The sequence below is a fragment of the Anabrus simplex genome, chromosome 1, assembly GCF_040414725.1.
Source record: "Anabrus simplex isolate iqAnaSimp1 chromosome 1, ASM4041472v1, whole genome shotgun sequence".
Lineage (NCBI taxonomy): Eukaryota > Metazoa > Arthropoda > Insecta > Orthoptera > Tettigoniidae > Anabrus > Anabrus simplex.
This window is the reverse complement of record NC_090265.1, coordinates 1627403374-1627430207: the sequence shown is the minus strand read 5'-3', so window position 1 is coordinate 1627430207 and position 26834 is coordinate 1627403374. Positions and strand designations below refer to the sequence as shown.

At 36.5% G+C, this 26834-nt stretch overlaps 1 protein-coding gene across 1 annotated transcript in view; it reads left to right on the top strand.

The window, feature by feature from the left end:
• LOC136858608 (zinc finger protein 260) overlaps nucleotides 1-26834 on the top strand; it is a 225187-nt gene that overhangs the window by 167436 nt on the left and 30917 nt on the right. The window contains exon 4 of the mRNA XM_067138297.2: nucleotides 2358-3261. Coding sequence (XP_066994398.2) covers nucleotides 2358-3261 — 904 coding nt within the window. The remainder of the gene's footprint in view (nucleotides 1-2357; nucleotides 3262-26834) is intronic.

Here is a 26834-nt window from a genome sequence, read left to right as displayed (position 1 = left end):
CAAACATACTGGTCGAAACCGGTACCAATTTTAATTAAATAGGAATGTAAACTTACATTTCCTCTTTTAATAGTATTGAAAGGTTGAACCATTTTATACTTCCTTTTAATTTATTAGTGAACTCACTTCAGTACGGAACAATATGAAATTCTCATCTCTTAATGGCAGGCATATAGCAAAATCTTTTATGTAGAAGATCAGTATTAGCTCTGGTAAAAGGTCCATACTGCATGAATGGTAACGGTCATTATATAATAATCTATGATGGTCTTCTGCTACTGTGAGTGAGATAGTGAACTCCTGAAAGAAAAGCTTATTTTAGTTCTTCAGCATTTAAGCAATGTCCACTGTTGGGGAGCAGATGAAAAATGTCATTCTTGTCAGTATAAAGAACTAAGTAGTGAAAAACAAAATAAATAAATAAAATTAAACTACGGTATAGGTGGAAAAGAATTCTCAGGAACATAGAATACTGTTGGAAATCATTATGAACAAACGATTCTTTGGGTAACTTGGAATGCCTTAATCATTTTTATCACACAAACAGCCTCAAGTCATACCACAATGAAAGGTTGAAATATATTCCCTTTTCAAAGAATATCCATAAGGCAGCTATACTTGACAATAGTGTTACAACAGGGAAATTGTAAGAGGTGCCATACAATTTTCAAAGGCATTTAGTGAATTGATTTAATAAAAGAAAAGGTACACAAGGTCATCTATGTTATGGTGCCAATAATTGTTTGATAAAATCTTATCTGACATGCCTCATAATAAATCTGAAAAATTTGTGATTCCAGGAATAACAGACAGAAGTGACATTCTAAAAGCATGGAGTCTCTGATAAAATTAAAACCAAGTACAAGTGAAGTTAAAAGAAATTTCTCTCGATTAGCACTACAAGTGGAGTAACCAGTTGGCAGTTGCTTAATGGAAAGAATACTGATTAAAGTGAAGGATAACTATGATTCTTTATAAACCAAACCAAACCCCATGCCGCAACAGCCCTTGAAGGGCCTTGGCCTATCAAGCGACCGCTGCTCAGCCCGAAGGTCTGTAGATTACAAGGTGTCATGTGGTCAGCACGACGAATCCATTCAGCCGTTATTCTTGGCTCTCAAGACCGGGGCCGTCATCAGCTCCTCAATTGTAATCACATAGGCTGAGTGGACCTCAAACCAGCCCTCAGATCCAGGTAAAAATCCCTGGCTTGGCCGGGAATCGAACCTGGGGTCTCCGAGTAAGAGGCAGGCATGCTACCCTTACACCACGGGGCTTGCCACTCTTTATAAATAGTGAGGGGAAAAAAAAAAAGCTTTGTCCAGCACAGTTCTCACATGGCCGGTGTTTCAACTGCCAGAGCAGCAACGGGACCAACGTTTTGCTGCTTGCACCATGGAGGGGCCTTAATTAATACTTCTATAATAATTATTAACTATGTTGTTTAATTTTAAGAAATACAAACTAACTTAGAACAAAGATTGTTAATATTGTGATCTGATACTACCGTGTTGGTGACCTTGCAGAACAAAGATTGTTAATATTATGATCGGATACTACCGTGTTGATGACCTTGCAGTGCGTGACTCAGTCTCGTGTTTACACAGCTGCGTTACTGAGTTCTACATCTCCTAGCAATGTGACGTCACACAGAGAGCTACGCAATGCGAAAAAGTTGTATTTTGCCCTTTCTAATTATTGGAAATATTTCTGGATTTTGCCATTCATCTTTTATTTTTCTCTTCTGTTTATCATATGTTTAATGGATACTGTCATATTTTCAGTTCAGTTCTCCTTTAATCATTCCACTTAATGTCTTCCATTCTTTCATGGCTTGTGTAGTCCTCAAGATCTTCAAAATCTTCCTTATCATTTCTGGTGTCTTTTTGCGCTAGGGAGATTCTCAATATACACTTTCCTTATCTCTTATAATTTCTTTAGTCTTCAGTACTTTTCTATAACTTACAGGACTACTATTTATTTCCTCATTCTTATTTTTCCCTTTTTTGTTTGTCCTTGACAAAACATCATATTCCCTTTGCTGTCTTCTTCCAATAAACAGTATCCATATGCTTTTGCATCTATTTCTTCTTTTCCTTTCCAAATACCAGGTTAGATTTTCTTTATATTTCCTTAGCTTTTACTGTATTCACCTGAAAAATTTTGCTGAAAACATTATTCTTAGCATTTAGAATTCCAGTGTTCTGTCTTTCCCATTCTTCTTCCAGTAACATTCTTGGTATATTCCCATGATTATTCACATTCAATATAGTAATTGCTAATTGGATGACCATTGGGTGCAAGAATAAAATATTTTGCTCTGTTCATTTCTTAATGTGAATATATTTTGTTTACAGGAGAGAAAACTGTGACCTGCCTGTGATTTCAGAAGATGGCTCAGCAAGTTTTATGAATCCTGCTGCCAATGGCTTGCTGATGCTATCTTGTACACAAACGGGTCAAGTTGAAGATCAGAACTCGTGGTTCTTTTGCAATTTATGTGGAAAGACTGTCTTAAAAGGCGAGGAATTTCAAGCTCATTATGAGAGCCATTGTAGTAAATGTAATGTGTGTGGTGTTCTTTTTACCAATGAGGACACATTAAAGGCTCATCTTAAGGATGTACATCCCTGTAAGATTGTTATTAAGTCGTCACCCCCAGAGGAAGTTAGAGTAGCAAAACATCCATCATCAACTACGTCATCATCATCAGCATCACGTAGAAAGAAGTGGGAACCCAAAGTGTGTCCAGAATGTGGTAAGCAGTATAGGACAAATTACAAACTAACGGAGCATATGAGGAAGCACACAGGAGAGAAGCCGTTCAAGTGTTCGACATGCACTAAAGCATTCAGATCTAAAATTGGACTTGCCCAGCATGAGGCCAAACATACTGGACAGTATGAATATGCATGCAGTACCTGTGGAAAAGGCTTCCAGTGTAAGTCATATCTTATTGTTCACCAGCGGGTACACAGTGACCTGAAGCCGTATCCCTGTACTACATGTGGACGTAATTTCAAGACAAAGCAGTCCTTGCTGGATCACCAGAATCGTCATCTGGGAGTGAAACCATACCTATGTGAGACATGTGGACGAAGATTTATTACCAAGGGCTTGTGTAAGTCTCACCAGCGTGTTCACTCTGGGACAGATAACAAGCAGTTCCCCTGCTCGGTCTGCAACAAACTATTTGTCAGCAAGTCATACCTGACCACTCACTTGCGTATCCACACAGGGGAGAAGCCATTCATGTGTGAGGTAAAGTTGCTTGTTCTCTTATACTCATGTTTGCTAATGAACCATCCCCGTACTCTATTAATCATCTATTAAATTGGCATGAAAGGCTTTATTTAAAAGCAAGACTTGTTTAGACATGGTGCAATTTTGGGTTTATACCGTGTGGAACAAGACAAGTTCCAGGAAGATTCTTACTTTGATCCTTTTCCTCATAAGTGAACCACAACTGACCATGTTGCAGTTTATATAATTTCATATGGCATGAATCCAGAAGAATACCATGTCTAAAATTCTGGGCTGTGAAAGCATCAATTTAAAGACTTATATAATTTTACTGACTGACTGTTTAGGAAACAGAGGAAAAATGCATGATATTTCTGCTTGAGAATTTTCAGAGTTGTGAAAAATCATGGTAATACCAAAGTTTCACAATTTTACAGGCAATTACTAATAATTGAAATCATTCTTTATCCAGATATAACTGGGTTGGGGCAAGTAATATGTATGATTCTTTACCATTTTACTACCTTTCCACCACTCCTCGTCCATCACCATCCACTGTTTTTAAACAGGTCCACCCACTAAATTTACTATTGATTACTGATCTTGAGCACATGACCTAACAGCTTCACCTTGAACTACAGACTGTGCAATACTAGTGATATAAAGTTTTAAAACTTTTACTTTTATGAGAACTTGCAAGACATGGCAACACAACAGTATTATTTGTAGTTTTGAAAAGCAGAATAATACAACTGATCATATATGTTTTACTCTGGTGCACACAGTGTTTTTCGTACGAGGGGATGGCTGGTATGCCATCACAGGGGTGTGTGTGTGTGTGTGTGTGTGTGTGTGTGCGTGTGTGTTTTTTTTGTTTTTTTTTTATAGGTGAGTAAATGCAGTAATCTTTATCTGGTTCCACCTCCATGGTTATGTGTGTTCACAAAACAGTCCTTTCTGGACTGTTGTTAAACCTGACTTTGTACATGAAGTGTCTCTCTATGACACAAAAATCAGTGTGTGGTGTGCCACCCATGGTGAAAGAATTATAGGACCAAATTCTTTTGAGAATATGGTTGAGTCTGTTACTTATATTCTAACACCCTTTTCCAGAGAATTAACCATCAGGGAGCGTGATTATGCACTTTTTCAACAGGACTCTGCCACTGCTCACACTGCAAATAATTCCATGGGATTCACAAAGTATTTCCACAGAACAGAGTTATTATTAGAGATTTATGGCCTCCTCGGTCTCCTGATTTATCTGCTTGCAATTTTTATCTCTGGGATAAATTAAAAAATGCCATGTACATGATGAACCTGCACACCATACAAGAACTGAAACATAATATTCATCAGGAAATTGCTGGGGTCCCTCAACATGAACTACAACCAGTTATGAATAATTTCCTAATGAAGTGTCAAAACTGTGTGGAGAATGAAGCAGCTTCAACAGCTCTTTCATAATTAACTTCTGAAAATTATTTGTGGTACGGTTGTATGGTTTACTTTCCTGCCACTGATCTCGACTTGCACGCGACAAACGAGTACGTGCTGGCCCATAGTAAAAACACCATGCACCAGAGTAAAGCATGTTTGATCACCCTGTATCTATAATTGCAATGCATGAAAAAATTCTAAACGTAAAAACTAAGTGAACATACTTATTCATGAAAAGGAAATTTTTTATTATTGTTATTGTTATATTGTTATTATTATTATTATTATTATTATTATTATTATTATTATTATTATTATTATTATTATTGCATGTTTAAATATGCTTACACTGCTTGTTTACTGTCAGTGCTCTGTCATCCAGGTCTGTCACCAGGTACAGTAGCCTGCTAATTATATGACTGCTTAGTTAATCTTTGTTGATTCATTAGTTTTTTTATTACAGACTATGAATCTTATGTTAAATCCATATTGATGGTTGAACTTCGTACAAAATTGTACAAAACAATTTAATCCTCCTAGTCCATACTATATATTTTACATCCAGTTAAGATGAAACTTCACACATCCGCAGTAAGACATGTAAAATTAATTAAAAACATAGGAAACACACAAAATGAAATGTTAGTTAGTTCTTGTGTCTCGACTGCGGGAGCAAGTCAATCGAGAGCTGGACTCCGTAGTCAGAGAACATGGGTGATACAAGCGGGCCACATAACACAAAAAATTAGATGGTTCAACTTCAGTAATGCTTATGTATATCAGCCCATGTTGGAACACAACAACTAAGCCGACAGTATACAGATACTAGTTGAGGGACAACAAAAACATTGAAACAGAAAGACCTCCAGCTCAAGACTGTTTTAACGATCAATATTTCACAGTTTTTAACTCTCATCATGTTAAAAAAAAAACTTTTTAACTAACATTATATTTTGTGTGTTTCCTATGTTTTTAATTCATTTTACAAGTCTTACTGAGGATGACCCAATGCCAGGTCGAAACATGTCTATTTATGTGTGAAGTTTCGTCTTAATTGGACGTAAAATATATAGTATTGACTAGGAGGATTAAAATAGTTTCGTAGAATTTTGTAAGAAGTTCATTAGTTTCTTTCAATCTAACATTCCATGGATTTATATTTGTTGTGTTGTTTGTTCAGTTTTATGGATTTGTACCACTTACACATTCTTCTCTAAAATTCACCTAGTCCTGTTGGTAATGCGAGACTCATGTGATGATTGTATTTGGGTCCACTAACGTGCCCGCTGCTCAGTCTGCTGTGATAAACGTAGTGTTGCCTCTCCCAAATGCAACCATAATTTGAATAAGTAGTATCTCGTATGGTTTAATGATATACAGGTTAGTTGTCTAGAACTCTTATACTTTATGAAAATCAGTGGGAAAATATGTAGGAATATTTTTTGTCACAGAATACAGAATCTAAAATGCAACGGAGATATACTAATGAAAAGTAGAATTAAGGTACAAGGCATATTACATACCTGTTATAAAAATGCAGCTAGGACCTGGTCATTTACAAAGATGTAAGACAGCAGAATTTAAACTTCTTTGACGTAGGTAACAGAAGGTAAGAAAAGAGTGTGTGAAATAAAAACATAAAAAGAATATATTCATAGATTGATGAAATTAAAAATAGACTGAGGTGATTTGAACATATTAAATGGACCAGTTGTGTCTTCTGACAAATCCTTATAGACAAAACATATCATCTCAGAGAACATAAAGATTTGGATTGTTGTTTGAGAAAATTTGAAGTTCTATCAATAAGTTCCATCATTTATTTCATTAAACTGTGTACATAATCATCTGTTCATCTGTCCTAGGTATTTCTCTGAAGCTCCTGCGAATATACAGTACCTTATTATATGGATGGTGGCTGGTTCTGTAAACATTTTGAATGATGATTGAAACAGATGGCAAATTTTAGCTTGTAACTTTTAGATTTCGTTTTATTGATTTTAACTATGATTGATGCAGTGAGGTGAGGTACAAGAACAACTGGATGCATGTGATGAAACACTTTAATAGAAAGTTAAATTATCTCTAAAAAAGAGTCAAGTAATTGCAAGAAGAATAGGCTAGATATTGGAGTAACATATGAATGAAATAGTGAGAATAAAATGTTTCACTTATTTGTTATGTGATCAAGGAAAACAGGAAATACAGAAAGGACATTAATAAATAAACTACCAGGTGAGTTGGCCGTGCGGTTAGGAGCGTGCAGCTGTGAGCTCGCATCCGGGAGATAGTGGGTTCGAACCCCACTGTCGGCAGCCCTGAAGATGGTTTACCGTGGTTTCCCATTTTCACACCAGGCAAATACTGGGGCTGTACCTTAATTAAGACCACGGCCGCTTCCTTCCCATTCCTAGGCCTTTCCTGTCCCATCGTCGCCATAAGACCTATCTGTGTTGGTGCGACGTAAAGCAACTAACAAAAAAAAAAAAAGAAAAAAACCTAAAATACTGATATTCCTTGCGTATTTGCTTATTTTTTAACAGGTGAGTGGTATAGAAATGCCTGGGAGAGACATATTGTCTTAAGACATTCTGTATACTAATATTGACCTATACATCCAAGACCTAGGTAATGAAGAAACACAAGTAGAATGCAAACCTGTGGAATAAAATGATTGCGGAGGTTGGAGTAACAAAATTGGACAGGTAGGGGAATACTGGCCGGCCCCGCAGTGTAGGGGTAGCGTGCCTGCCTCTTACCCGGAGGCCCTGGCTTCGATTCCCGGCCAAGTCAGGGATTTTTACCTGGATCTGAAGGCTGGTTCCAGGTCCACTCAGCCTACGTGATTACAGTTGAGGAGCTAACTGATGGTGAAATGGCGGCCCGGGTCTAGAAAGCCAAGAATAACGGCCGAGAGGATTTGTCGTGTGCTGAGCACACAACACCTCATAATCCGCAGGTCTTTGGGCTGCGCATCGGTCGCTTAGTAGGCCAAGGCCCTTTGGGGCTGTTGCGCCATGGGGTTTGGTTTTAGAGGAATACTGGTAATTAAGTGATAGAAACAAGGAAGAACCCGCACATGGTATAACAGATTCAGTAGTAGTAACACGCAAGGATAAGGAGTGAGAAAAGAATACAAAGGATGATGTATTGTGAAGAGGAAAGAAAAGACCTAATGGAAGACAAAAACATGAATATGCAAGAGGAGTAAAGTACATGTAGAAGAAAGACAAGAACAAACTGTCCATACTGCCCACTTTCTCGTATCTTCTACTCGAACAGTTTTTTATTTATAGTACTGTGCGTGATGATGCGATCATGTAGCGCATCGCCTTAAATAATTTTGTTTAATTCCACTTTATGTTAGTTTGAATCTATTGCCTTTTGTATTCTTAACTTTGACTTTTGGAATTTTTCATTATGAATTAGCGTGTGTTTGTGACCATCACTAATGGCTGCATGCTGTATATAAGCAGCTAATTCATAACTTTGTTCACACTCAGTATTGGAAAGGAACAAACAGGTGTTAAATCAAGTTGTGTAGAGAAAGGAATATGAAAACGAACACATAATACAGGGTCTCAGTTATAAACCCGGACTGAGCGCACGATGTTTGTACTCTACGCTACAGCAGCTGCCTCAGCCCAACTTTTATCGTCCACGACTGCCCTGCTTTAAGCATGTATACAATCTTATATGAAATCTTACCTTATAAAAGATTCTGGAAGTGTCATCCTTCATACTGAGGGACTTCATGAACACCATTAGGATTTTCTGCACACCAAGAGCGTGAGTTATGACTGTTTACATGACCATTAAGATGAAACCAGGCCTCATCTGAAAAGAACACAAGCTGTGGGTCATCAATGATTGAAGATACCACTCACAATATCTCACTCTTGTGGCTGGATCAGTAGGTTTTAAACAGTGGGCCTGTGTAAACCTGTACGGTTTGATGTGCAACAGCTTTGTAGCTCTGTGTGCAGAAGAAACCGAAACCTGTACTTGTGCTAATTTTGTGAGTGATTTATTCGGTGACCTTTCAAGATTCTCACCAATGTCATCTAGCTTTTCCTCTGTTAAAACTGTCCGTGTGTGTGCATGGTTTTTATTGAGCACTGAGCCGCTGATTTCAAATTTATTTACAACTAGCAAATGTACCCGTGCTTCGCTACGGTATTCTACATTGTATTCGAATATCGAAGTAAATACTGTACGTACAGTTTAAAATGGCATGTCTCTTAGCGTTATCCGAGAAACAGCATAGGGAGGTTCCCAATACGGTGTTTCTAATGTAAAGTGCTTGTTATGGATTTGTGATGATAATGGCAGGCTCACTTGCCTACTGCCATTCACAATCGAGTTGGGAAGTTTTCATTATAATTGCAGGCCCCTTCGCCTACTGCGTGGTCACAATCGATTTGGGAGTTTTCGTTACAATGGCAGGCCACCTTTCCTACTTCCAGACAGATTACAGTTTTCATTAGAATGTTTGGCAACTTCCCTACTACCAGTCGAAATTGAGTTGTGCAGTTATAATTATAATGACAGGCCCCTTTTCTTACAGCCAGCCAGCTTACTACCAGTCACACCAAGTTGGTGAGTTTCCATCAAAATAGCAGGCCACTATGCCTAATACCAGTCACATTTTAGATGGATACATTTGTTTATAAGGGCAGGTACCCTTGCCTACAGCCAAACACAATCGGGTATGGGGACTTTTAAACAACAGTGCATGTTCCCTTGCCTTCTGCAAGTCAAATCGAGAAGTGAATTATTCACTACAATGGTAGGCCTTCCTTACTAATGCCAGTTACACAGGTGTTGGAGAAGGACCCCATTCCTCCTGCCAGTCAAAGTTGGTGTGGGGAGTACTGATTACAATAGCAGACCAACCTTTCTCGATCGCTACAAGACAACATCAGTGAATATATATAGATCGACATACGAAAGTATATGCATGCTTAAAATATTGTAGACCTTCATTTACAGATTTACTGCTGCTAAATGGTACGTCATATCGACAAAGGATTGTACCATAAGACATCAGATTTAGCGGCCTAAATGACTGGTCGTATGATATCTGATCTATTCATGGGTCAGATTGAGTTAGAAACGTTGAATAGGGTAAAATTTTTGTAAGATTATCTCACATTACATTACTTTTCAGATAATTATGTGACAGCTACATACATAGCATTTGGCTCACATATGGCTACTGGGTGGACCAATTTTCGTGTAGGGTTTGATGATTCTGTCTTTCTTATAAGTGATTGAAAGTATGAATTATGCATGTGAAAAATCCAAATTTACTTAACATCGAGAAATAGACAAAAATCAAACGTAAAAGGGATACAGATACAACAAAAAGTCATAAGACCAAGGTTGTAGATCACTCCAAATTGAACGGAGATTGTGCCTTCCCTTATGTGATAGGACTTCACGAAGATCTGCACCATCATTAAAATTGCCTCCATATTTCAATATCCTTCAGGGGAAAAAGTGAAAAATTTAAAAGCTCTTGAAAATGTTCTGTCCATTACAGGCTAAAACGTATAATTTTGCCAAATTTCTGTTTTCTTGTTCGTCTGGCAGATTATGCCGCAATGTGGATTTTGGGCAAGGAGGACTTTCAGGAAACTAAACCAAAAAATTATGCAGATGGTTGTTATTATTACCCCTTAAACGCATAGCTGTGCAAACATTTTGCCAAAATAGTCAATGTACAGGCACACAGTCGTTAGGATTTTACTTATATAAATAGATAAGGAATCTGCTCCACGTATAACACCTTTTGGTCTATGTCTGCAGGACTTACCCTGCAAAACCGACCATTCATGATATCTCCCTTATTAATCTTTCTGTTGAAAAAATACACATGAAAAAAAGTTTTAGAAATGGATTTCCAACAAATTTGGTCGATTTCCAGTCAGGTTGGTCATGTACTGTATATATTGTGGAAGAAAAAATTCACCATTTCGGTTCCCTATAAACCGCCAGTCCATTCCAGGAACAGGAAATGTTATTGACCTTTAAAATCTACCTTTGGAAAGGTGGATGCTAAATATAAAGTTTGGTTCAAATATCTTCAATAGTTTTCAAGTTGTAAGAAATACGCTCAACACGCGCCCGTTCTTAAGTTAAGTCCGGTTAATGATATCTCCCTTATAAATCCTCTTACCGAAATGATGCACATGAGAAAAAAGGTTTAAAAATTAATTTCCATTAAGGCAGGTAGATTTCTATTAAGTTTGGTTGTGTATATTTTGTGGGAGTGCAAAATCATGGTTTCGTTTTTGTATAAACCCCCCAGTCATTTCATGGATTTAGAAACAATATTTGCCCTGAAACCTACCCAAGGACAGGTGGATTCTAAATATGAATTTTGGTGGAAATATATCCAGTAGTTTCCAAGTTATAGACAAACAGAAAAACAGACACCAAAGCTAAAAATATGCAGATAGTCATTATTACACCTGAAACGGATAACTGTACAGAAATGTCACCAAAATAGTCAATGTACAGACACACTCTAGAAGTGCAGACCTTTATTTCGAGAGTTACTGCTTTGAAACTCTGCTACATATCTGCAAACGAACCTCACCATCAGACGCCTCTTTCAGTGTTCTACATGGTTGGTCCCATGACATCTCTCGTATCTCCTATATTTATGGGTTAGATTGAGTTAGAATCATTGGGTGTGAAATTTTGTACAGTTTTTGCATACTACTTTATCTTTGTGATACTCATGTGACAGATAGAATCATAAAATTTGGCTATCATATTGCCACTGGTCATACCAATGTGCGTGCCGAATGTCATGATTCTATCTTTCCTATTAATGTTAACATATACGTGTGAAAGTACAAAATTAACTTGAAATCGAGAAATACAGCTCTATTTAACGTATAAGGAATAGAAACACTAAAAAAAGTCGTAGGACCAAAGTTGTAGATCTCTCCAAAATGAAATGCGATTGTGCTTTCTGATTTGTGATAAGACTTACAGATTAGCCACCAATTATCCCAAAACGAAGGTGTGGACTGTCATTAAAATTGCATCCATATTTCAATATTTTCCGGGGCTGAAAGTTATACATTTGCTTAGCTTAGAATATTTCCTCAAAGGAAAGAGTGTCAAGCTTTCAGGATTAGCACTCGCATACATACGGTGTAATTAAGGAAGAAAATAATTCAATAAAGAAAGTTGAAATTAATAGAAAATGGATTAAAACTGAGGACAGCCGGATGACGACAAATATGTAAATACCAAGTGAATGTATTGGAAAATCAAATGCCTCTCAATAAATTATGCTGGTGTGAGTTATGGATATAAGAAAGAGGTAACAGAGGAGAAATTTAGGCGCAGGCATTCTTGGGTCAACAGATAAGATGACTAATGGTGTTATTACTTAAGCTATTCGAGGACGGTTATAAACTCCAACGATATTCCACCAATATTCTGCAGAATGGCCGATTGACGCCCTCTCTTGGCTTCTACCCAAGGAACAACCGTGAATTTAAAGGTATGATGAGGAAAATGGCAATACGTTACTTCCCTGCTGGCAAGCAGTCAGAGACGTTGCCATGGTAACCTGTAGGTTCGTTGTCGGTCTGTCGGTCACACACGCAGACTATGATACCCGTAGAAAATAGTAAATTTCTCCGTCATTTTAATAGTAAGGTAAATTATGAACATAACGAAAGTTGTTTATAATGAAGAGATGTTTCACATACGGTCCACAGAGTTTACAGGAAATCAATTGTAAAAGAGAAAATGGAGGAAAACCGTTCCGGTTTTTCTATTAACCCCCCCCCGTCTAATCAAAGATTTTAAAATGAAATGCATATAGAAACCTTCCTTGGAGTGAGTATGCTCCAAATATGAAGTTTGGTTGAAATCTATCCAGCCGTTTTGCCGTGATGGTGGAACGGACAAACAAACAAACAGACACGAAAAGTAAAAACCACCGATTCGGTCTTGAGTTGACCTAAAACGGATAAATATCTGAAAAATTGGCAAAACAAACAAAATTACAGACAGTGGACCCCCTACAACTTTATTTATAAGATTACTTGAATCTATGGTCATGAAGGGGGCACTTCACCACATGCATTGTATACCCGTCGAGCTGACTCGTGCTTAAAATAAGTTTTACATACGAAAACACGGTGTAGCAATAACGGTCTCATCTTGTTAACAGCTGAGATTCAGATTGGCTATTGATGCTAGGTCGAACACGTGCACGCTCTTTGCAAGGCCAATAACTATGTGCGCATCTCCCGTACAGCTGCCTAGGTCTCGGAGAGTAATAACGCCGCTGGACGGTCTGGGTTTATAAGAGAGACCCTGTAGAATGAACACAGTGAGAGGTCAGTGCAGGGAGAATTGAATTGAATTGAATTTAGTGATCATGATTTACATGCCACTGAGGCTGAAAAGCCCCTTTATGTAGCATCTTCTTATAATATAATACAGGTTTGTGAACACACTAACTACATTTTTATAATATTAAAGTATTAAACTAAACATGAAACTTTAAAAAAAATGAAAATACAGGTACCAAATCCAGTAATATTAAAACATACATTATTTAACAAGTAAGAAAGTAAATCATTAAGCCCTTCTGTTATTTTAGGCTACATGTATCTAAAGAATATAAAGCTAAAGCAAAGAAACAATTTTCTTTGAAATATACATATTTCTGATTGTTAGACACAAGAATTTCTGATCTCAGCCTCTTGCGTACTCCTCCAGAAAGATAGATGTTAAGGACTTCTTTAATTGGGTACAGTTGGTGTTATTTGCGAAACGGTGAAGATTAAAGACGTTAAAGATACGTGATGCAGTGCAAACAAAGGATTTGTTAAATTTAGTGGTACGATGATGGGGAATTTGAAGGGTGATTTTTGTAAACCTATTAGCTACTGAGATTTCCCGACATTCATGGAGTTTCAACCATTGTAGTTGTATGTAATAGGGTGTTATGTGTTTATCACGCCTGGCATTTGTAATGTAACGAACACATGCGTTTTGTAACCTCTGTAGTTTTATGTTCAAAGTTTCAGATAAGTCATTTTATATGATTGAACCATAGTCAATTATTGGAAATATAAGACTTTGAAGAAGTAGTTTTTGCGTGAAAGGTGGTGTACATGACACGTTACGTTTCAAAATATGCATAGATGACATAACTTTTCGGATTACATTTGACGTATGATCAGACCAGGATAAGGTTCTGTCAAATATTAGACCTAGATTGTTAACGGTGTCACTATAATGAATATCTGTCTCTAGAATTTTTATTGCTGGGAGGGATTTGAGGTCAACAGTTTTCAGGAGTTTTGTGTAACCTATGCAAATAAGCTGGGTCTTAGCCACATTTAATTGGAGGTTATGATTTGCGCTCCATTCGATCAATCGAGAGATGTCATGGTTAAAATGCGTTATACAAGAAAATGTGTTAGTGGGACAAAAGTGGAAGTAAGCTTGTAAGTCATCGGCATAGATGTGAAAGGTACTGCTTTTAAAGACTTCAGATATGTCATTAATATAAATGGAAAAACATAAAGGACCAAGGACTGATCCTTGTGGTACGCCACAGTTTACTGATTCCCAGCTAGAGAATCGACCATCAACGAACGTGACTCTTTTTGATCTATTTGACAGATATGATTCAAACCATGATAGAGCACTCTGGGAGAAACCAATTGACTTCAGCTTAGCAAGAAACAACTCATGATTAACAGAGTCAAATGCCTTAGAGAAATCAAAGAGACATAAGATAGTAAGCTGCCTCTTATCGGTGGCCGCGCGTATATCATCTGTAACCTTCAGAAGAGCAGTAGTAGTACTATGGCCCTTCTTGAAGCCAGATTGGTAAGGATTTAGAATTTTGTATTTAGACAAATATTCACATATCTGCTCATGAACAATTTTTTCTAGTGCCTTACTAAGTGCACAGAGGATGTTGATAGGCCTAAAATCACTACAGACTACTGGTATCTTCTTTTTGGGCACAGGATGTACATTGGCACACTTCCACTCTGAGGGATAAACTCCATTCTGTAGAGAAAAGTTAAATAAATGCGCAAGGACAGGAAGAAATATGTCCATGCAAGTAGAAATCATGGATATTGGATTATTATCTGGACCTTTAGCTTTAGTTTGAATTGATCTGACTGCTTTTTCTACCTGTGAAGGGTGTACGTACTTGAAATAGAATTTATCTCTGTTACTTGGAGTGAGATGACTATAATGTTTGGCAGTCTCTGATACTTTCGGAGAGTTGAAGTTAGAGACTGATGTCATGTAATATTCACTTAATTCAGATGGAGTAACAGGCATCTGGCTATCTAGAGAGTGACTGACTCCAATACCAAGAGATTTTTCAGCACGCCAAGAAGCTGAGGTGCTCTTAAAATTACGGAAGATGTTGTACGTATACTTCACTTTAGTGTTCCTAATTACTTGTTTTGTCTCGTTACGTAAGATCCCGAACTGCTCGTAATCATCTGGTAGTTTTGTTTTAATAAATTTATTCCTAGCTCTGTCCCGTTTACTTATCAATTCCTTAATACGCTTATTGAACCATGGTGATGACTGGTGTTTTACGAGAATTCCTTTTTGGGGCGCATGCTTGTCATAGAGTGAAAGTACAAAGAGGTTGAAGAAAGATACTTTTTGATCTACGTCATTAGACTGAAAAAACATATTTCAGGGTAGTAATTCAGCATCAGCACGAAAATTGTTCATGTCAAATTTACTGAAGTCTCGAACAAGAATAGTTTTAGGAATTTGTTTTGGCGTGGATAAAGTGAATACAGCCTGCAGCAAGTCATGACCAGAAGAACCGGCAGCTGGTTCCTGTCCATATTCTACTACCAACTCATTGCAGTTCAATGAGATTATGTCGAGAGTGCTATCGGAAGTGGCAGTATGAAAGGTTGGATTGAATGGAAGGCAGTCGAGGTTACAAGCGTTTAGCACATCACATATTTTTTTGCTTTCAAATGTCCCAGTTCTGAACCGAGCATTAACATTGCTCACAATGAATATATATTTATAATTCATCACATGAGAATACATATCACTCAGGAATGTATCCATGAACCCAACTTTTGGTGGACGATATATACAAGCGAGAAGAATTTTAGTATCTGAAAGGGCTATATCAAGGATTATGTACTCAGGTTTCTTACTGTACTCTCCAGGAGATTTACTAAGTACACTACATTTTATGCTGTTCTTCAAATAAACTGCAACACCACCAGCGGCTCTGTTTAATCTGTCGTTACGGAAAATATTATACCCATCGAGACAGATGGCAAAATCTGGTACTGAAGGTTTAAGAAATGTTTCACTGACTACGATAATATCAAACGAACTCTTGCCAAAAATGTGCCGGAACTCAGATATGTGGGAGGAGTCGACAAGAGACTGAGAATTGATATGAATGAGCTTAAGATTTCTTGTGTTTCTCGCAGTAACATCGTATAGTAAATCAGATAAGACAGAAGGGCAAGGACATTCTCCACGTTTTCATGCATTGCCATTTGTGTTTGTTTTCATGTTCCTTCCTTTGTTCATTCTGATATGATTGTGAACTCTGCTCTATTATCTTTTATACAAACTATTGTAAATACTGAATTGTTTCTCTGTTTTAGCATTTCAGAATATATGTCTAATATTTAATGAGGACCTATCTCCAAGATCATTTATGTCATGATATGAAATGCCATGGCACGGGTCGTATTCAGGGACCATTGACCTAGATATTAGGCCACTTGAAAAAAAAGTTCATTTCAGGACTTGTATTATGCAGTAACTAAAGAGAGAGGAAACTTGGTGATGTATTTGAGGATTAAGTAACTGTGGGACTAAATTCCGGCACCTTGGCGTCTCCAAAAACTGTAAGAGTAGTTAGTAGAGCGTAAAACCAATAACATTATTATTATTATTATTATTATCGTCTTGTAAACAGAAAAAACTTTTTTTTTTCCTAAATCTCTTCAGATACTTCTGGAGACTGTTGTTGATAAACTAAGCGACACAATCATTATTTGTCTTTTCAAGCTTTTTCAAGGCCGATAGGAAAGGAGCTGTTTGATCCTCTATCCAAGCAAACCCACTACCAAATGTGCAATATATTGTCCATGAGAAACTGCTTTCATCCACAGTAGCCCATGTATAGCTGTCCCCAGTGCAATTATGAACACCATAAATTATGGAAAAAATATTCCACTGATAAAAGTCTCAACCGAGGTTTTCATACATTATCAGAAGAAATAAACAAATTATATTATTATTAGTATTATTATTAATAATAACAAATACATCGCAAATGGAAAATATCCCGGTGGCAGTTATCACTTACAGTAGTGTAATAATCAAGTTAACATAACAAACAAACAAACAAACAAACAAACAAACAAACAAACAAACAAACAAAGAAAATATTACAGGAAATTCTGCTAGGTAAACATTCTAAATCCAGCATCATCATATACAATTTCACACACAACTTAAGTATTTCCAGTGCTTAACACTATGGCTTACAATACTATAGGTTGAGCTTACTGCTAGCTTAACATTATAAGTTGTAATAAAGTAAAGTTAAATCATAATTACCCTACAACAACAACAACAACAACACCAACAACAAGAGTACTATAAGCAACTCCATGGAAAGAAAATATGACAAGAAATACTACTAGTTTAACATTCTAAATCCAGCATCATCATAAACAACTTAATTATTTCCAGTACTTAACACTATGGCTTACAAAACTATATGTTGAGCTTACTACTAGCTTAACATTACAAGTTATAATAAAGGAAGGTTAGAACATAATTACACAACAAACAAACAAACAAACAAACAAACAAACAAACAAACAAACAAACAAACAAACAAACAACAAGAGTACAACAAGCAATTCCATGGAAAGAAAATGTTACAAGAAAACTACTAGTTTAACTTTCTGAATCCAGCATCATCATATTCAAATTCACACACAACTTAAGTATTTCCAGTACTTACAATACTATAGGTTGAGCTTACTACTGGCTTAACACTACAAGTGATAATAAAGTAAACTTAAAACATAACTACCCAACAACAACAACAACAACAACTGGAGTACAACAAGCAATTCCACAGGGAAAAAAGTATATTACAGGAAATTCTACTAGTTTACCATTTTAAATCCAACATCATTGTATAAAATTCCATGGACAACTTAAGTATTTCCAGTACTTAGCACTACGGCTTACAATACTATAGGCTGAACTACTAGCTTAACATTACAAGTGGTAATAAAGTAAAGTTAAAAGCATTGGTAATTACCCAACAACAACAACAACAACATGAGTACAACAAGCAATTCTCTGGAAAGAGAATACCACAAGAAAACTACTAATTTCACAATCTAAACCAAGCAGAAAATCACAAATTCAGTGTCTGTAATTTACAACTTTCACTTTTAACTTTACACTAGCACTAATCTTCTTCTTAAATGACTTGATACCGGAAAGGAATCTATCAAAGACTGCTGCAGGTAATTTATTCCAACCCCTTATGGTCCTGTTTACGAAGGAAAACTTGCCCATGTCCGTATGCTGGTTTCTGGCCCTAATTTTATGCTTATGATCATTTCTCAGTAAGTATGAGGGAGGTTCCAATATATTCTTAATACTACTCCATGCAGCCCTTCCCATATAGCTCTTATAAAGACCACACAGGTGAGCTCTAGTTCTTCTAGATTCAAGACTTTCCCAATTAATGGTATTATAGCCTAGAACTCATCAACTTCCATTTAATGACAAAAATGTATTATTTTAAACTTAGTGGAAAGAAAATATCATTTTCAACTGGCATCATTGTAGCAGATTGTTAAACATGGCTTGAGCAGACCTTTGAGATCTGCCACTTTTCTAGAAATTCCTTAAGCTGTGGATTTTCAGTTTTGTACCATGGAATTCAAATCAAAATCACTCTTTTGGCAAATGAGGTGTCCACCTCGGTGGCAAATGGTATGCAAAAATACATTATTATCAAGCACTCAATTTGAAATTAAAAAGGGAAGAAGACATTTTCCTAAAATACAGTATTATATAATTTACACTAACAATTTTTCTGTTAAACATACAGCTTGTCCTTGGTAAATTTATATTATTTACAAAATTCTACTCATAATATCTTCTGTAGTTACAAACATAATCAACTCATATCCAGAATGTAAATTACTTCAAATAATACTATACAACTGCTATAAGATTTAAATTTACATTGCTTAAAAAAAAAAATAATTTTGGTACCTAACAGCATAATGACCTGCTGCATCTTAACCAGAACTCCTTTTCCCAGGGCCCTCAAAGTCTCCACTGTACTTCACCCCTACAGGCAGTCTCTCCTACTTCCTTTGGCTGTCCAATCTCCATAGACCAGGGGATGGAATTAATTTATTCACAAAAATTCTTTATTTACAATATCCTGCACAGGTCGAAAGCTCTCTAACTTTTAATTTCTTTTCTCTGTTGCTGTTTATTCTTTTCTTGAATATTGTACAGTATTGGAAAAGGATCCAACACTTCCTCTCATAAACTGTTCCACTCCTTCATGTCCTTCGCAATTAATGAAAATTTACCCCAATTGCTTCTGCTAAAATCCCTTCTAATTTTATACTTGTGGCCAATGTAATTATTTTCCAAATGAAGCTTCTCACAGATTTTCCCTATAAGTCTAGTTTTCTCCCTTCTGTTACTTAAAGTTTCCCACCCAAGTTTCTGTAACATTTCTGATACACTACTTTTTCTCCTGAAATCCCCTGTCACAAATCTTGCTGCTTTCCTTTGCACACTATCTGTTTCTTTTATTAGGTACGGTATTCCTGGCGAGGATCCCAAACACTGTTTGCATATTCCAGTAATGGACAAACCATACTTAAGTATTTTTTTTTCATTCTTTGTTGCATTTTTTAAGTAGCCTCATTATGACATGCTTTCCCAACAATGTCACCAGTATGACCCTTCGATTGCAATACTTTCAAATCTCACCTGAGTATTTGCACTTGCCATCTTTTGGGACAGTTACATCATCCAAAGTGTATTAAAATTCAGTTTTTAAGCTCCTGTTTGTGAACGTTGTAACAGTTGATTTGCCTCCATTAACCTTCATATTATTCTCTTCAACCCATTGTTGGATACTGTCAAGGTCCCTTTGTAATTTTGAACAATCGTCAATGTTATTTATTTCCCTATAAACAAGTATGTCATCTGCATACAATTTTATTTTTGATATATTGTTCCCTAAATTGTTTGTGTATATTAAGAAAAGTAATATACCGATTATACTAACCTGTGAAATTCCCTTCCAAACTTTCTCTTCCTGTGATACATGATTTCCTACTTTGACTTTCTGAACTCCTGAATTTAGAAATGTTCTTATCCAATGTATTACCCTTATGTCCAATCCTATTCCCTTCACTTTCTTCAATAATATTCCATATTCCACTCTGTCAAATGCTTTGGAAAGGTCTATGGCTATGCAATCCAACTGGCCTCCTGAATCCAACTGATCTGGTAAGTCCTGCTGAAATCCCACTAGTTGTGCCTTACAAAAAAATGTCTTTCCAAATCCATACTGGCTCCTCATGAACCAATTTTTATCGTCACATACTCCCCTAAATGTACTTTGCTACAAAACTCTCCAGTATTTTATAAGTTTCACTGGTCAGGCTGACTGGTCTGTAGTTCTCAGGTTTCCTTTTATCACCCTTTCTTTTATAAATTGGTATTGTTATACAGTAGATTCCTTCCATTACTTTGGTATTGCACTATTATTTATGACATAGTCAAAGATAAATTTTAAATAAGGCACTATGTACCATCCCATTTTCTTTAATACCTTCCCAGTAATTTGGTCACTCCCTGCTGCTTTTCCTTGCTGAAGCAGTTGTATTTCTCTGAAAATATCCTTATTTGTGAATGATAAGCTTCTTGTTTCCTTATGTGTCTCTCCCTCTCTATCTTCTGTTTCGGCTTTCAACTCCTGACAATCTTCTACTGAATCTATGAATTCCCTACTAAATAGATTTGCTTTCTCATTATCTGTTAAAAAATGTTCACCCCTTCTCCACCATTGTGGGAATTTGGATTATTTTTCCCTTTTGATTCCTAAGATATCAATACAGATTTTCCATTTCCCTTTGTGGTCATTACCCTCATGAAATATGTCATTCATGCAATTCTCTTTTGGTTCCCTTTTCACTCTGTCAAGTTCCCTCATTAGCTGCTTTCTAGTTTCCCTATTCTTCCTTACCCTTTTTGATTTTCCTGTTTACTATTCTACATTTTCTTTTTAATTTTCTTATTTCCCTTGTATAATAAACAGGGTCTGAGATCATGTTACCCTTCTTAACAGTTACAAATCTCTCCTTCCCAAATGATTCCTTTAAAGTTTGCCCAAAGTATATCCACATTACTCCCTTCACTTATCCACCAACTGAATTGTGATTTAAGATAAGTCCAGAATTCATCAATTTCAGTTTTTCTGTACAATTTCTTGTCTTATGTGACCCTCTTATTAAGCTTTTTTTTTTTTTTTTTTTTTGGTACCAGGCCTACAGCCATTATTACAGCCTTATAGTCACCTATTCCTTCAATTACCTCAGTTTTATCAACAATTAAATGGTTTAACAAGAATACATCTAGCAAGTTATTGAGACGAGTTGGAGCGTGTACTACTTGTGTAAATCCTTCCTCCCAAGTTAACTTATTTGCCAGTTTCTGTTCATATTCTTCACTTGCTGCTCCATTCCATTCAACTTCCAGCAAATTTAGATCTCTCCCAATTATTACCATATCATTATTATTGTTTGTATGAGTATAATCTATTATTTTCTCAAATATTTCCATGTCTATTTCCTCTCTTCCAGGCCTATATGTTCCTATAATTCCCACCTCCTTCATATTATTACAAACTAATTTTATTCCTAATATTTCATCCCTTTCATCGGTAAACCATTCATGTGAGCAATAAGTTTCCTCATCAGAATAAACACCCCTCCCCCCCACCCCTCCCATTTTATCTCCTCGGTCTCTACGATAGACTGTATACCCTTCTAGAAATACTTCTCTATTACCCATCCCTTCTCTCAACTATGATTCCACTCCTATCACCACATCAGTCTCATAAGATTCCATCAATGTACCAAATTTTAATTGCTTACTTAGTACACTTTGACATTTTACCAAGAGCAATCTCTCTAAATTCCTGCAGGTAACAGAGCTATTGCACAGGAGAACTGCAAATTCTTTATTTCCATGAGCATATAAAGTACCACTCAGAAACAGTTGTTAACAAGAGGAACTTTTATAATAATTTTCTTTTCTCCTATGGAATACAGTTTCCATGTGTTGCACTACTTGGATTTTTGTCTTACATTTCACATGAGAAAAGAAACCGAAAGAAGAACAGGCTTGAGATGAAAATGATTAATGGTAAGCTCTCATTCATTCTTTTAATCTAAGGTGTTTGCTTGCTCTGGGATTTTTTACAGGTATGGTTAAGGTTTAAGAATATCACATTTATCTGCAACCAGCCAACAAGAACAAAAGTGTTGAGAAATATCAAAATATAACAATAATTATTATTAAATTAATGTCATAATGGTCCACATTTTCAATGCTATGATATGCAATATATTTGAATTACATTACTAAACTAGGGACTAGTTTCAGCCTTGGCTGGCCATCTTCAGCCTTAATGTAATACATCTAATAACTAAACAAATGTACAATCACACAATTGACATTAAAATCTGGGATGAACTATGTGTAAATTTGAAAAATAAATTAGCATCTGGAGTATGCTCATCATCAGAATCTTTCTTGCATTAATATTCATAGAATTGTTAGTTCCATCAACTGCTAATCATTACACTTTCAATTGCAAAACAGGAACTGGTAAATGTTGATTCTGTAGTCAGATCATCAATCACCAATTCTACTTGAGTGGTGTTAGCAGTATGCAAGCCACTGGACGCTACAGTAAATAACCACCAGCTGACGCAGAAATGCTAGATGGTGTTTCCACTTCGACCAATGTAAATAAAATGAAATGTTCCCGTGGTGCTTGTTAAAATCATGCTGAAATCCTGTTGGACATTGTCAGGACGGTGCATGAAGATATGGTTAAAACTGACACATTCTTAATTTTTGGCTGGTATAAATTCACAATTAATTGCGATGTCTATGAAGTTAACCTGAATAAATGATAGATAAGATTAATGAATTGAAAGAGAGAGCATGTTAGTCAAATGGCATAGGTTATATATGAGGCTTACCTTTTGTTGCGGCATGTGGTGCGTGGCCTATTGTTGTGTGCCTCATACTAACGGTTGTGAGATTCAAAGGAAAAGGAAGGGGCAGTAGAGATCGTGGAAAGGAGAGGGGGTTGGAGAGGAAGGGGGAGAATTAAGGCGGGGCCGAAAGATGTGGGAAAAGAGATAGCTGCTGAGGAAAGGTGCTGTGAATATTATGAAAAACTGAATTATGACTTGTTGGTTTGACATTTCTAAAAAAGAGAATAAGGAGGTCAAATAGGATATTTGGCTTTTCTGAAATATCATTAAGATTATGATTCGGGTTAAAATATTTATCTATATGTATGAAGCAGATTTCAGTAATGTTGTTGTTGTTGATTTTGAGAATTTCTATATCTTGTTTTATGTCTGTGAATTTGTGATTATAGTCATGCATATGCTCTCCTACAGCTGAAAATTTATTGTACTTCAGGGCATTGACGTGTTCCGAGTACCTTACATTAAAATTCCTCCTGGTCTGTCTGACGTAAGAAGAATTACAACTGTTGCAAATAATCCCGTATACTCCTGATTTTGAAAAACTATTGAAGTTGTTTATGGATGTGGCATTATATAAGACTTGTGCATTCCTATTGTTGGTATTGAAAACTACTTTTACATCGTGGTTAGATGTTGGTGACTTTTTAAATTTGTTCGTTGAACGTAAAGAAAGCAACGGAGGAGTTGTTTTGTTTATCTTTTTTCAAAGTGGTAGAGGGGCGATATTTATATTTATTGCTTTTTTTTTTTTTTTTTTTTTTTTTTTCAATAAAGAAACTGTTGTATCCATTAGATATAGCTATATTATAAATGGTGTTCAACTCAATTTTGGGGTCTCTCTTAGACATCGAAACATTGAAGGCTCGGTACACCATGCTGTTGAACTCTGCTCATTTGTGAATATGGGGGTGTGAAGAATCTTGGCGGATTGTAGTGACTGTTTGGGTGGGTTTTCTGAAAATCTTATATCTAAAGTACCTTGGGTGCCTGAAGTCTAAAAAATTAATTTTCCGTTGAGTTTCGGATTCAAGTGTGAATTTTATCTGCATATGCATGACTATAATCACAAATTCAGACATAAAACAAGATATGGAAATTCTCAAAATCATCAACAAAGGACCTCTCCTTAACATTACTGAAAGCTGCTTCATACATATAGATCAATATTTTAAGCTGAGTCATAATCTTAATGACATTTCAGGAAAACCAAATATCCTATTTGACCTTCTAATTCCCATTTTTAGAAACGTCAAACCAACAAGTCATAATTAAGTTTTTCATAATATACACAGCACCTTTCCTCAGCAGCCATCTCTTTACCCACATCCTTCGGCCCCGCTTTAATTCCCCACCTTCCCCTCCAACCCCATCCCTCTCCTTGCCCTGCCTCTCTCTCCTTGCCCCGCTTCTCTCTCCTTGCCCCACCCCATCTCCCCTTGCCCCACCTCTCTCTCCTTGCCCCGCCCCTTCATTTTCCTTTGTATCTCATAACTGTTAGTATGAAGCACACAACAATAGGCCACGCACCACATGCCGCAACAAAAGGTAAGCCTCGAATAACCTATGCCATTTGATAAACCTGCTTTCTCCTTCAATTCATTAATTTTATCTATCATTTATTCAGGTTAACTTCGTGGACGCTGCAATGATTTGTGAATTATACCAGCCACAAATTAAGAATGTGTCAGTTTTAACCATACCTTCATGTACCGTCCTGGCAATGTCCAACAGCATTTCAGCATGATTTTAACAAGCACTATGGGAACATTTTATTTACTTTAGTTGATGTGGAAACACCATCTAGCAGTTCTATGTCAGCTGGTGGTTATTTACAGTGGTGTCTAGTGGCTTGCACACTGCTAACACCCCTCAAGTAGATTTGGTGATTGATGATCTGACTATAGAATCAACATTTACCAGTTACTGTTTTGCAATTGAAAGTGTAATGATTAGCAGTGATGGAACTAACAATTCTATGAATATTAATGCAAGAAAATATTCTGGATGATGAGCATACTCCAGATGCTAAGAATTTAGACCCTAATTTATTTTTCAAATTTTACACTTAGTTCTTCCCAGATTTTAATGTCAGTTGTGTGTTTGTACATGTGTTTTTATGTCAATTGTGTGTTTGTACATTTGTTTAGTTATTAGATGTATTACATTAAGGCTGAAAATGGCCAGCCAAAACCGAATCTAGTCCCTAGTTTAGTAATGTAATTAAAATATATTGCATTATAGTATTGAAAAGGTGGACCATTACGATATTAATTTCATAATTATTAGTGTGCTCACAATTCAATATGGATCAAAACCATGAAGTTTATATCCTATGATCAAAATATTAATAAAGAATTAATTAGGCCTACATAAGTGGTTGTTACGTACTTGGCAAACACCACCACTTCCGTCATTTGTAAGGCAGGTGTATCTTGATATAAGTGTTGCTTAGCACTTTTTATTTCTCAGCATCTTCATTTCACTTCACTTCTTGACAGATGTGATGAATTTGGAAGTAGCTGGAACGACAATAACGCATACTTAACTTAGGTTTTTGCCTTGTTTGTTGGACAGTGGAAGAGAGATGGTGAGGGGTGCGTAATGAGGAAGGAACGATGATATGTCTTAATCTCTAGAAATTCTCTTCTAGATATTCCATAAATACCTCTGCCCTTCCTGTCCTTCACAAACTTGCAGGGTTGACCAAAATTGGCTTGCTTTGTGTGCACCAGAAATAAAAAGAATGCAAATAAGCCAGCATGTGCACAACTATGCACTTAGGTCCTAAATGTGCACTAACTTCCAAATATGTTCAAATATGCACTGTGAACTTGTGACCTATGCCTTTAATTGTACAAGATTCATCAAACCCCGACATTAGGTTGAGGTATGCTGGTTCAGTAAAAATGGGCATTTGCATACAATTCTCAGGTGTAATCAACATTCACTATGGGTCAATTTTGCAACAGCTGCCATGTGTTCCATTCTGCAGCTGAGATAACATCAAACCATTTCATCTCTTGTTGCCATGATGGATTAGTTTACTTTCAACTGACAGGAATGAATGAGCGACTTAAACAACTTCTTCTTCTTACTTATGCATGTCGTTCACTGAGCCTCTTTCAATCTTCTCTTTTTTCCCACAGTCTATCGTTCATCACTGTCTCCCATTATAGTCCTCTCCAATTTACATCATCCTCCCTGATCCCTCCAACTTGTTCAGGGTTTTCCAATTGGTCTTCTTCCAGATTCTATTCATCCCAGAGCCCTTGGTAATATTTCTTGTCCCATTCTTTTGACATGGCCAAACCATTTCAGCCTATTTCTCTCTATAATTTCTTATTGTTTCATTTCTTATCTCGTACCTCCTTGTTTTACCCAAGATCCCTTGCAAAAAGCCCATCTCTGTTGCTTGTAATCTACTTGGATATTTTTTCGTCCAAGTCCAACATTCTGATCCATATTGGCAAATAATATGATTTATATATCATGATTTTTGCTTTGGTAGGTAATGTCCAATTTCTAATTACGTCTGATACAAAGTAATAACATTTTGAGCAATTGTCTATCCTCTGATCTTTTCTTTATTATTTTATTATTATTGCAAGCTGCTTTGTTACACCGACACAGATAGGTCTTATGGTGACGATGGGATAGGAAAGGGGCAGGAGTGGGAAGGAAGCGTTTGTGGCCTTAATTAAGGTACAGCCCCAGCATTTGCCTGGTGTGAAAATGGGAAACCATAAAAAAACCATTTTCAGGGCTGCCGACAGTGGGGTTCGAACC